The sequence below is a fragment of the Pongo abelii genome, chromosome 10 (assembly GCF_028885655.2).
Source record: "Pongo abelii isolate AG06213 chromosome 10, NHGRI_mPonAbe1-v2.0_pri, whole genome shotgun sequence".
Taxonomy (NCBI): Eukaryota; Metazoa; Chordata; class Mammalia; order Primates; family Hominidae; genus Pongo; species Pongo abelii.
Window position 1 is genome coordinate 6,612,039 of NC_071995.2, and position 12,908 is coordinate 6,624,946.

The 12,908-nt window shown below is 50.0% G+C and overlaps 1 protein-coding gene across 2 annotated transcripts; it reads right to left on the reverse strand.

Moving 5' to 3' along the window:
• Nucleotides 1-642: 642 nt before the first annotated feature.
• Nucleotides 643-12,581, reverse strand: NOP2 (NOP2 nucleolar protein). Of its 2 annotated transcripts, none has more exons than XM_054527882.2 (16): nucleotides 12,049-12,581; nucleotides 11,641-11,750; nucleotides 10,608-10,653; nucleotides 10,360-10,448; nucleotides 9,933-10,156; nucleotides 7,681-7,736; nucleotides 7,402-7,561; nucleotides 7,105-7,302; nucleotides 6,872-6,961; nucleotides 5,634-5,721; nucleotides 5,414-5,554; nucleotides 4,692-4,831; nucleotides 4,459-4,548; nucleotides 4,208-4,330; nucleotides 3,859-4,087; nucleotides 643-1,412 (listed from the first exon to the last, which is right to left on the reverse strand). In XM_054527882.2, exons 2-16 carry the CDS (start codon nucleotides 11,744-11,746, stop codon nucleotides 763-765), a joined length of 2,430 nt encoding a protein of 809 aa, XP_054383857.1. In that variant the 5' UTR covers nucleotides 11,747-11,750; nucleotides 12,049-12,581; the 3' UTR covers nucleotides 643-762. The 2 variants fall into 2 exon arrangements, with proteins under 2 accessions (XP_054383857.1, XP_054383856.1); XM_054527881.2 differs by having other exon boundaries at nucleotides 9,933-10,168; nucleotides 12,049-12,578.
• Nucleotides 12,582-12,908: the final 327 nt, after the last annotated feature.

The following is a 12,908-nucleotide window of genomic DNA, read 5'->3' on the forward strand; positions in this document are numbered from 1 at the left end:
GGCCGAGCCCGGGGATGAGGGGAGCCACCGCCTGGAATCCAGCCGGGGTGGCGTAAAGCCCAGGACCTCTAGTACCCCATGGGTTCTGTTGGCAAGCCCATCTCCCCTACACTACTTTTTTTTTTTTGAGACCGAATCTCACTGTCGCCCAGGCTGGAGTGCAGTAGCGCGATCCTGGCTCACTGCAACCTCAGCCTCCCGGGTTCAAGCGATTCTCTTGCTTCAGTCTCCCGAGTAGCTGGGATGACAGGCGCCCGCCACCACGCCCGGCTGGTTTTTTGTATTTTTAGCAGAGACGAGGTTTCACCATGTTAGCCAGGCTGGTCTCGAACTCCTGACCTCAGGTGATCCACCTGCCTTGGCCTCCCAGAAAGTGCTGGGATTACAGGCATGAGCCAGCGTGCCTGGCCTTCCCCTACACTTCTATTGCCCTCCTCTCCCCAGAGTTCAATCACCCCTAGCTCTGACTCCAGGGCTTTCCCCTTCCTGGGAAGACCCAAGGATGCAGGAGCCTAAAACTGACCTTATTTCTCAGTAGCACCCAACCATTACCTCTCCTCAGAAGATCCCAGTCCCACCTTCCCACCTTTACCCTTAAAGTGGCAAAAGCAGTACCCAGTTCCCTCAAAAATACTCAGTGGCCAGAGGTTGTAAAATGTGTATTAAATTTCATATGCACAGTGAAGAAGGCATCCTCACAGAGGCAAGAGTTCCAACCCGGTGACAATGGCAGTGAGCCACCCCAGTCTAGTTTTCACCCATCTAAGACAGCAGCAGCTGGCTGTTACCCCTGGACTGAGATTTCTTCCTCTTTGCTGGTGGGGGGCGGCTGGAACTGATGGGAGACACAGTGGGAGGCTGAGGCCCCTTGGGGGTATCATTCTGTTTCTGGAAGGCAGCTTTCTTAAAAGGCTGCTCTGGCAACTGCTGCTTCTCAACCCCCTTGGCCCTTCCAAGGGGCTGATGATGGTCCTTAGGTTTCAGGGGGGCCTGAGTCTTGGATGGGGATAACACAGCCGGTGTTTCTGTGTCTGTGCCCTTGGGAGGGGCATTCTTCTTGAGGAAAGCAACTTTCTTGGGGGACTGTAATTTAGGTGATCGTTGCTTTAGCTTCCCAGTCACCTTTGCCTCCCTGATCCCTTCAGCTTTTCCAGCTGGCTGACTGCTATCCTGGAACCTGGAGGAAGCTTGGGTCTTTGTGACAGAAGGTACAGTGGACAATTCTGAGTCTGCCCCTTTGGAGATGCCATTCGGCTTCTGGAAGGAGGCCTTCTTGGGATGTTGCTGTTTCTGCAGCTGCTGCTTTGCCTTTGCAGCCCCCTTGGCCTTCTTGGCTGGCTGGCTGCTGTTCTCAGACTTGGGGATGACCTGAGGCAAGTCTACATTTGTAGGTGCGGCTGTTTCAGAATTTCCTGGGGTTAAAATTAAACAGATGGTGTCAGAAAATGGGCCTTATCACCATATTTTAATATTCTCATGTTAAAATATGAGAATTGCCATTTCTTGGGCAGGAGCTCCACACAATTAGGTCAGTGCCTAAGAGCAGATTACCTAAATTCCCATTACTTAATATAACTGGGCCTTCACTCAAGTCCTAGTTGAACCTTGTATTAAAAGATCACTGCCTATAGGCCAGGCATGGTGGCTCACACCTGTAATTCCAGCACTTTGGGAGGCCAAGGCAAGTGGATTGCTTGAGGCCAGGAGTTCAAGACCAGCCTAGCCAACATGGTGAAACCATCTCTACTAAAAATACAAAAATTAGCCAGGGATGGTGGTACACACCTGTAATCCTAGCTACCTGGGAGTCTAAGGCACAAGAATCGCTTGAACCTGGAAGGTGGAGGTTGCAATGAGCTGAGATTGCACCACTGCAGTCCAGCCTGAGCGACAAAGCAAGACACCGTCTCAAAAAAAAATCACTGCCTATCCTTGGGCCAAAAGGTTTCTACAGGAAGCTGCGCCCTCTTGAGGACAGGAAGTAACAAGACGCTGTAAGGACGAGGTGAATCTGTAAGGAAGAGGTGAATCTCAGGGTTTTGGTTTTTTTTTTTTTTTTTTTTTTTTGAGACGGAATCTCACTCTGTCACCCAGGCTGGAGTGCAGTGGTGTGATCTGGGCTCACTGCAACCTTTGCCTCCTGGGTTCAAGCGATTCTCCTGCCTCAGCCTCCTGACAATCACAAGCGTGCGCCACCATGTCCGGCTAATTTTTGTATTTTTAGTAGAGATGGGGTTTCACCATGTTGACCAGCTGGTCTTGAACTCCTGACCTCAGGTGATCCACCTGCCTCAGCTTCCCAAAGTGCTGGGGTTACAGGTGCGAGCCACCACGCCCGGCCTCGCAGGGTCTTCTAAATGAATTTGAAGCATTAGGCTTTATTTTATCTTTTTTTTTTTTTTTTTTTTTTTGAGGTAGAGTCTCACTGTGTTGCCCAGGCTGGAGTACAGTGGTGCCATTATAGCTCACTGCAACCTCAAACTCCTGGGGCTCAAGGGATCCTCCTACCTCAGCCTCCAGAGTAGCTGGAACTACTAAGTCTCCCTTTGTTGCCCAGACAGGTCTCAAACTCATGGTCTTAAGCGATCTTCCCACCTCAGCCTCCCAAAGTACTGGGATTTACAGGCATGAGCCATCACCACACCTGGCCTATTTATTTTTTAAATCAGAGAAGTTTTTTTCCATGTGAATTGTGATGAAGTGCAGAATAATTAAAATATGTACTTTTTAAGTTATAGCAAATTTTACTATTCCTTTGAGATGGAGTTTTGCTCTTGTTGCCCAGGCTGAAATGCAATAGTGTGATCTTGGCTTACTGCAACCTCCACCTCCCAGGTTCAAGTGATTCTCCTGCCTCAACGTCCTGAGTAGTTGGGACTACAGGCACGCGCCACCACACCCAGCTAATTCTTTTTTTTTGAGATGGAGTCTCGCCCTGCCACCCAGGCTGGAGTGCAGTGGCACAATCTCAGCTCACTGCAAGCTCCGCCTCCCAGGTTCATGCCATTCTCCTGCCTCAGCCTCCCGAGTAGCTGGGACTACAGGTGCCCGCCACCACGCTTGGCTAATTTTCTGTATTTTTAGTAGAGACGGGAGTTTCACTGTGTTAGCCAGGATGGTCTCGATCTCCTGACCTCGTGATCCGCCCATCTTGGCCTCCCAAAGTGCTGGGATTACAGGCGTAAGCCACTGCGCCTGGCCACACCCAGCTAATTCTTATATTTTTAGTACAGACAGGGTTTCACCATGTCGAATTCCTGACCTCAAGTGAGTGCTGGGATTACAGGCATGAGCCACCATGCCCAGACAAATTCTACTATTTCTAAAGTAGCACTTCTCTCCCTCTTCCAACTAAACCCAGGGTTATATCCCAGTAAGCAGTGCTCTCAAGGCTGTTTCAGAAAACCCCACCCTTCCCTTGAGATCCAGGCCAGGCTCCTCAAGATGGCTGAGAAAACAATCTGCAATGAGTGTGAAGGGCTCAGAGCACTGCTGTTCCAACCCAGTGCTGAGAATGCTGGGCCAGCAGAGGTCCAGTACCAGTAAGTCCGCCCTGCCAAGAAGGAAAACAAACCACAACCTGCATTTGGAATGCATTTAGTGCTGAACAACTGCAGCCACTTGGCAGAATAAAGGAAAAGGCCTCCATCCATATGAACACTTTGGCCTGTTCACATGGGGTCCAGCACTCAAAAGCAATTCTAGCTGGAATGAGAGGGTTCTCTCATCCAAGCATGCAAAGGCTGGAGTAAGGGATGCATGAATCTTTCCTTTCCCTTCCCTCCTGTCACACCATAAAGCCTCCTGAAAGGTGGAAAGAGCAAAGGTGGTGATGAAGGGTAGAAAAAGATCACTTACCTGTCTGGGACTGAGGGATAGAATTGGAAAATTTCTTGAACTTGGCAATGAAGAACCCATCCATATTGTGCGTATGAGGGTAGAAGCGTCGGGTAGAACGCAGACTGGGGTGGAAGCGCCTTTCTCGAAAGCGGGTAAAACCTTCCTGGCCAAAGTCTAGGCCTGTGGGCACCAGTCGCACATTCCTCTTTTTCAGAGCATAGTCTACCACCCACTCATTCTCTTCTACCTGGATGTGGGGGGAAGACAAAGAAGGGAGGAAAAAGCAGAGCTGGAGCTGAAGGGAGCTCTAAGGGGCAAAGAGCCCCCCAGCCCAGCCTCCCCTGCTCTGCCATGGCGGAGGTCTCACCGTGATAGAACAGGTGCAGTAAACCAGGTAGCCTCCTGTCTTGGAGGTCGCATTGACAGAGTCAATAGCACTCAGGAGCAACTCCTTCTGGAGGTGAGCACAGCGCAGGATGTCCTTCTCATCCTGTCCCAAAAAGAGACCCAAAGGCAGCCTGAGGAGGAGAGGGGAGCCCAGAGGGTGTCCCCATCTCACTTTCCAGCTCTACGAGACCCAGCCAAGGCCTCTCAGGGGCCCACCACCTGACTCCTCACCTTGTTAGTCTTCACGGCTGGATCCTTGGAGATGACCCCAGTGCCACTGCAGGGAGCATCCAGCAGTACTCGGTCAAAGCCCCCCACCACCTGGGAAAAAGATACAGATGAATCATATGTCCCTTCTGCAACCAGCAGGGCACTATTTACTAGGGTCAAGTCTAAACGCTGAGGTCAGGAAGGGACAAGGTCAACTGGAAGAAGCCTCAGGAGACACACAGCTCGAGTCTCACCTTGGGGAACTGGCGCCCATCATAGTGGCTGATAACGGTGTTGGTGACTCCCAGCCGATGCAAGTTGCCCACAACACTCTTGAGCCGCTCAGCATTGGCGTCATTGGCAAGGATCACACCTGTGTTCTTCATCAGCTGGGCTAAAGGGAGCGCAGTAACAGTGCTGATCAGTCAGTTCCACTGCCTCCACACTTGCTCCCACCCTCCTGCCCGGGAATCCACATGAGAAGTGTCATCACCTCAAGGCAACTTCACTCCCAACAAGCCTGCCTACTGTATAGGCTGATCCACTCTGCACTAGCCCCTGGTGATTGGCAAGTCTACCGATGTGGTTTTCCCATTTTTACCGAACACCTATCGGTCCTACATAATAAATTACTTCTTTTAAGTGATAGCAGCTTAATAAAAGTTATGGCTGCTGATTATGTGCTGAACACTGCCAAGGACTTCTAAATGCATCATTTTAACCTTCACAGTCCAAGCATAATACAAGGGCCAACCCAAGCACAATTACCATCCCATTTTCTGGATGACAAAAGAGAATCCATAGTCAGATGGGTAGTAAGTGGCACACTGGAACCCAGGCCGACTCCAGAAACTGGTCCTCACCACCCTGCTAGCTACCTGCACATTGTGTTCCATGAGCACTAATGAGTCAGCAACCCCATCTACTTTCAAAAGCAAGACAGCCCGATGAATCCCACTGCCTGCCCCTCTCATACCCATGTAGCTGGTCTTTCCTCCAGGGGCACAACACATGTCCAGGATCCGCTCATGTTCCTGGGGTGCCAAGGCCATGACGGGCAACATGCTGGAGGCTCCCTGCAGCATGTAGTGCCCAGCCAGGTACTCGGGGGTAGCACCTGCGGAGGAGGACCACCCTGTGACATGCGGTAGGGACAGGGACAGAGGTAGAAGGGCTCTTGGGTGGGGGAGACTTACCAATGGGCACAGAAGAATCATACACCACTAGTCCAGTCTTTGACCACTTGCCCAGGGGATCCAGGTTAACCCCACGATTGATTAGAGCCTGAAGAGGGATGAAGATTTTTTTTTTATTTGGGATGGAGTCTCACTCTGTTGTCCAGGCTAGAGTGAGGTGGCGCAATCTCGGCTCACAGCAACCTCCACCTCCCGCATTCAAGTGATTCTCTCTCGTGCCTCAGCCTCCTGAGTAGCTGGGACAACGGGCATGTACCACCATGCTTGGCTAATTTTTGTATTTTTCATAGAGATGGGGTTTCACCATGTTGGCCAGGCTGGTCTCTAACTCCTGATCTCAGGTGATCTGCCCGCCTCGGCCTCCCAAAGTGCTGGGATTACAGGCGTGAGCCACCGCGCCCGGTAGGGATGAAGATTTTAAGAACCTCATAGGCTACTCTACCCAGAAAACACATGAAGACATTAAAAACATGGTTCATAAAAATAAAAACATGGCCCATGGCCCCACAACTCCTAGAGTACTTACTCCAAACACAGTCATCATGGACTCACAACTCCTAGAGTGCTTACTCCAAACACGGTCATCATGGACTCACTGAGCAGTTTCTCTCTCCCACTCCATCCTATGGTGCCCTTTTTTCTTAACCTCAGGCTCCTAACTCAAGCTCTGAACTTCATCCCAATGGAGCAGGATGCCACCTCCTGTTACTTTATTTCCTAGAAGTGGCATCTGATTTTCTAAGAGGCTGAGCCCCTCCACTATGCTAAAAATTTAATGATATTGGTTATAGCACATTACATTATTAGGTTTTCTTCACACCAGGAAATATACAACACATATAACCCAACAACTAACTTTAGAACAGGGGGTCTTTAACCTGGGGCCCCTGAACCCTTGGAAATGAGTTTAAAATATTGACTGTGCATATGTGTCTTTTTTGTGCAGTCAGGAATCATATTTCCCCAGCTCCTCAATGATCTCCCTCCAATCTCCTTGGGGGCAGCACGCTCATCCTGAAGTCTCATCATCCTAGTCACAGGGAGCAGAGTATGAACTTCCCATTCCACAGAGGTCCTAGGCCCCCAGCCTGCCAGAGACATCAGGCCTCTGGGTTTGCCCCCCAGGATCATGCTTAGGTCCTAGGCCCCACCCAGTCAGGGTAGCACAGGGGAATCTCTAGAGTTGGCAGAAGTCACTTCCCTTCTGAGATGAGCGAGCCTCAAAGGCCGCCCCTCACCTGCGCAAGGTCTCGGCGTCGAGTTTTCAAGGTATTGGTCCGAAGGGTGACAGGCCGAGGCACCTCATTAGCTTCTAAGAACTCCACCAGCTGCGGGGCAAGACAGCAGGGAATAAGTGAGGCTGGCTAAGGAGCTCAGTCAGAGGAGGGGGCAAGGGGGCTGAACATCTTCCTTACACAGGGTAAGGAGGCGAGAAAAGAAAAGCAGAAGAGGCATTCTGGCAATCCAGTACCTCAGACAGAGGGAAGAGGTCCATGAGCTTGCCAAGCAGGAAGTCTCCATAGGAGTAGTAAGTGGCCAGATCCTTCTTGAGCCGGTTCAGGTATTCAGAACGAGACCGCCCTTCCTCCCGCTGAGCCCCAAAATCACGCAGAATTCCCACAATATCCTGGATCCGCCTGTGAACTCGTTGCAGGTCTGGAGCCTGGGCATGTGGGCCTGTTAAGGAACTGTGTCATGATGTCCTAGGGCCTGGAAATCCCTCTCCCAAGCACCTTCCTCCTAACTCTTCACTCTGCCCTGCAAGGATATCCTGCTCCGTCTCCCCAGCAGGGGGCAGCACAAATGGTTCCTCATCCACATTGATCTGCAGGCCCCCATCTTCCTCCTCCTCCTTTAGGGGGCCTGACTCAGGGGTCACTTCTTTCTCTTCCTCCTCATCCTCCGTCTCCTCTTCACTCCACTGGATCCTAGAAACAGGTCCAGGAACAGAGTGATTCACAGACCAAAACAGACACCTCCTCCTTCCTCACAGCTTCCCCACCCCAGCGGCTTCCTATGCTCCATCCCAATAGCTTCCAAAACTCACCCAGCAGCAGCTTCCCGGGCCTTCTGCTTCCGAGCAGCTCTTTCAATGGGCAGCAACTGAAGAGAGACAAGGGCTGTTAATACAGGCCTGCCCTTCCATCAGCCCCTGTAGTACTTTTATCTCTGTATCTTATTTTTTTCGCTAAATAAAAATCCAACACTTGCTCTCAGAAGGAAACAGAGGAGCAAAGAAATGAAGATAAGGTTGGCACAATATTGCTCACTGTTGAAACTAAGTAATGAGGGCATGGTGGTGCACGCCTGTAAATCCCAGCTACTCAGGAAGCTGAGGCAGGAGAATTGCTTGAACCCGGGAGGTGGAGGTTGCAGTGAGCCAAGATCGAGCCACTGCACTCCAGCCTGGGCAACAGAGAAAGACTTCATCTCAAAAAACAAAACAAAACAAAACAAAAAAAACCTAAGTAATAAATTAAAGGGTTCATTACATTTTTCTTTCTACTATTGTTTTTCACTTTTCCATTAAGGAAAAAAAAAAAAAAACAACTTGAAAAATACCTTTATGTATAAAGAAGGACAAAAATTGCCCTTGACTACCATCTTGCCATATGTTTTTTGAGAGAAGTCTCGCTCTTGTCCCCCAGGCTGGAGTGCAATGGCACGATCTCAGCTCACTTCAACCTCCGCCTCCCAGGTTCAAACGATTCTCCTGCCTCAGCCTCCCAAGTAGCTGGGATTACAGGCACGCACCACCATGCCCAGCTGATTTTTTGTATTTTTAGCAGAGATGGGGTTTTACCATGATGGCCAAGCTGGTTTTGAACTCCTGACCTCAGGTGATCCGCCCATCTCGGCCTCCCAAAGTGCTGGGATTACAGGTGTGAGCCACTGCGCCTGGCCCATTTTGCCATATTTTTTTTTTTTACTTACTCTGTATTTTTCACATAATCCATTTTCAAGTTTGTTTCTTGCTTTTTAGACTTCAGTTACATCACAGGCATTTTCATATAGACATAATGACCAGTGTTAACTGCATCATATGCATGAACCATAACTTACTTAAGCATATTGTATATTTTGGAAGTTTCCAGAGTTTTTGGCATTATGATCCACATGGTGCCTGCAAAACTAATAATGACCGTGTAGATACAAGGGGATGTAGGAAACGGGTGCACATGGGGACCTTCTCTTTATTCTACACGATTCTAATAATACATCCACACACTAATTGTATAACAACCTCCTGCACCTCAGTAAAGAACTATTTGCTGACATTTTGGATCATCTTCCTTAATAGGGAATTACTATTGTCAAAAATAAGAAGTTTTTGTTTGTTCTTTTTTTTTTTTGAGACAGTCTCACTCTGTCACCCAGGCTGGAGTGCACTGGTAAGATCACAGCTCATTGCAGCCTCAACCTCCCAAGCTCCAGTCATCTTCCCACTTCAGCATCCTGAGTAGCTGGGACTACAGGCGTACGCCACCACACCCAGCTAATTTTTAAACCATTTTTTAACTTTTTTTTTTTTTTTTTTTTTGAGACAGAGTCTCACTTTGTTGCCCAGGCTGGAGTGCAATGGCACGATCTCGGCTCACTGCAACCTCCACCTCACAGGTTCAAGCAATTTTCCTGCCTCAGCCTCCCAGGTAGCTGGGAGTAGCTGGGATTACAGGCATATACCACCACACCAGCTAATTTTCATATTTTTAGTAGGGATGGGGTTTCGCCATATTGTCCAGGCTGGTCTCGAACTCCGGAGCTCACGTGATCCGCCCACCTCGGCCTCCCAAAGTGCTAGGATTATAGGCGTGAGCCACTGTGCCCGGCTAATTTTTTAATTTTTTGTAGACACGGGATCTGCCTATGTTGCCCAAGCTGGTCTCCAACTCCTGGGCTCAAGCAATCCTCCTGCCTCAGCCTCCCAAAGTGCTGGGATTACAGATGTGAGCCACCAAACCCAGCCAAAAGGAACAAATTTTTCAAAGTTCTGAGATAACTGCTTTATAAAAAGTGCATTTCTGTGCCCATCAGTGGAGCACACCATTGTCCACCTTCCCATATCTACACCAAGAGAGCCTTCTAGATTTTTTAGGAAAGAGCTCTATCCTACAGCTCTTTCGAACTTGTAGGTGCACTGGGAGAGGATATAAGGCAGTAGGGAAACAGTGATGGAGCACAAAAACCCCTTTCCTCTAGTCAGGCTTATCCTTGCCACTAAGAAACAGTCTGAAGAATCTGGGAAAGAAACTAAATAGCAAGGATCCTTCTCTGAATGCCCAAAGAGATGAATCTCACCTCTTCACCGTCCTCCTCATCCTCAGAGTTGGAGTCAGCTCCATAGTCATCTACCATATCAGCATCGTCCTCGGAGCCCCAGAGGTCCCCGTGGTTCACCATACCATCTTCTTCAGAGTCTTCCTCCTCCTCTTCCTCATCACTGCTAGGTGCTGGGCGCTTCTTGCCTCGAGCAGCATTAAATAGGGACTGGGGTCCCTTCTTACCAGCTGTCTGGACAGCTCCTGCAGAGATCCCTAAGGGTTTGAAGAGTCCTGGACTAATGGCAGCCACACATTCCCTGGCCCCACACCCTGGGAGCCTGTACTTTCTACCCCTCAGAATGTGCTTTGGCTGTTCCTTTCACTCCGGAAATGTTTAGCGAGTCCTTCCCTACCCAGGACCCAAAGGACTCCTCATGTAGCATCCAGCTCTTAGTTTCACCGACCTTTTGGTAGCTTTCCAGGCAATGGTTTGGCCTCAGGAGACTTATTTGTCTTAAGGGCTTCAGCAGAGCCCAACCTCCTCTTGGCTGCCCTGAAAAGACACAAGAGATTCAAGGAGTGAAGAAATGGGAAGATACTTCCAGGCTCTGCCATTTCCACCATAGGGAAATGTGAGAGTCTAGAATTAACTCTGTGGTCAAAGATGAGCAGTACCAATTTAACCTACTTAAGTTCTGACACCCACACTTACCTCTTTCGAGCACGACTAGACAGCCTCTTGGAATTTTCGTCACTTACTGTTTATAAAAGAAAAACAAGGCAGAACAAGTTACAGGGGACATTACAAATAAATGGGAACAGAAATAAACATGGTAAGAGAATTAGTACACTAATTAAAAGGAGTCCATTTAAATCTCAGCCCTGTTACTATTTAATAACTGTATACGAGTTTCTTTTTTTTTTGAAATGGAGTTTCACTCTTGTCTTCCAGGCTGGAGTGCAATGGCGTGATCTCAATTCACTGCAACCTCCGTCTCCCAGATTCAAGCAATTCTATTGCCTCAGCCTCCCACCACCACGCCCAGCTAATTGTTGTATTTTTAGTAGAGACAGGGTTTCACCATTTGGCCAGGCTGGTCTCGAACACCAGACCTCAGGTGATCCACCTGCCTCGGCCTCCCAAAGTGTTTCCTTAATAGTGCCTCTCTCACAGGACTCTAAGATGATGAAGTGATATAACATGACCAATAAGTTTAATACAGTGCCCAGGACTTGCTACTATCTCAATAAACTGCATCCTTTATCCAATGCCCAACACAAACTGCCGGTCCAGTGTTACCTCCCACCAGTCTTCCACACAGTTTACTACTTACTCGGCATGAAGAAGCCAGATCCGTGCTTTTCCATTTCCACCCCTTCCAAAAGGCAAATCAGTGACTGACCCCTCCCCTTCATTACTTCCTCTTGCTACAATGTTACCCATTTTTCAAAACCCAGCTTAACAAAAACTTTTACAGTTCTGCATGGGATCCCCCTTCCTCTGAACTCACAATGTTTTAAATCACACCTTCCCTTGCATGAATAGTTGTGTCCGTGTCTTCACATCTCTACGACCTGAACAGTTCCCTACAATCTAAACGACTGTTTCATTCGTACCTCCCAGTAACTCATACAGAGAAGATTCCACTTAAATAGAAAATGAACAGAAACTAAAAACAGGGAAGAGGTTATGATACAGAATACTGCAAAAGCTGAGGGATCAGGAGGCCACAACAAATCCTTACCCGCAGGCAAGAATCTGACGAGTTCTGTCTCGGCGCCCTTCTGCTTCCGGGCCTTTCGGCCTGGCCCCCGCTTCTCCTTCTTCGTAGGGTCCAACTTGCGCCCCATGGTACTGTGGCAGACAGAAATGGGAGAAGGTGGCGTCGCGCGTGTCGGAGGGAACGGTAGAATGCACGCTTGGCGTATTATAGTGGGAAACGGCACAGCCTCAACTCAGCACCCCCGACTCAGCACCCGCGACTCACTCAGCATCCCCGACTCAGCACACGCGACTCAAGCACTCCCGCTATCCCCCTGGAGGCCCGACCGAACGCCCTCCCACCTGAAACCCAGGTAGCGCACCCCTCTCCCCACGTCCCAGACCAGGTCAGTGCTGCCACCCTTCGTCCCCCAATTTCCTCTAGACCCACCAGAATGCGGGTTAAGGCCCGAGACAGCCCTTCGGGCGGCCCTCCACGTGCAATCTGTACCTAGCTTTCGGCCAGCACTCGCCACAGAATCGTTCCACGCAGGCGCACGGAGAGCGCTAGCTTCGCGGCCCCGCCTCTTCCTGTTGCGTCCAGTCGGCCTCCGCACCCGGAACTTATCCTCGCCCTGGGAACGCCCGCGGAGCTGGCGGCGGCGAGTAAAGGGAAATTCGGCGACGCGCAGCTTACACCCGCGGCGGGTGGAGGGAGCAATGTGACGAAACGGCTGAGCTTGTCCGACCTTCCCTCATGGAGTTGGCTTTTAGCCTCACGGCCGGTTTCTGTTGGAAAAGCTAGTGCGTGAAAGCCGCACCTTCTCCTCGAACCAGGGCCCGACAGCGGGGCCCTCTCCCTGGCATCCACTGCCGTAGTCCAGCGTCAAGATCACGGAATTCCAGGCTGGGCGCAGTGGCTCACGCCTGTAATCCCAGCACTTTGGGAGGCTGAGGTGGGTGGATCACCTGAGGTCAGGAGTTCGAGACCAGCCTGGCCAATATGGTGAAACCCTGTCTCTACTAAAAATACAAAATTAGCCGGTCGTGGTGGCGGGCGCCTATAATCCCAGCTACTCGGGAGGCTGAGGCAGAATTGCTTGAGCCTGAGAGGCGGAGGTTGCAGTGAGCCGAGATCGTGCCACTTCAGCCTCAGCAAGAGCGAAACTGCACCTCAAGAAAAAAAAAAAAAAGCCGGGAGCGGTGGCTCACGCCTGTAATCCCAGCACTTTGGGAGGCCGAGGCGGGCGAATCACGAGGTCAAGAGATCCGAGACCATCCTGGTCAACCTTGTCTCTATTAAAAATAGAA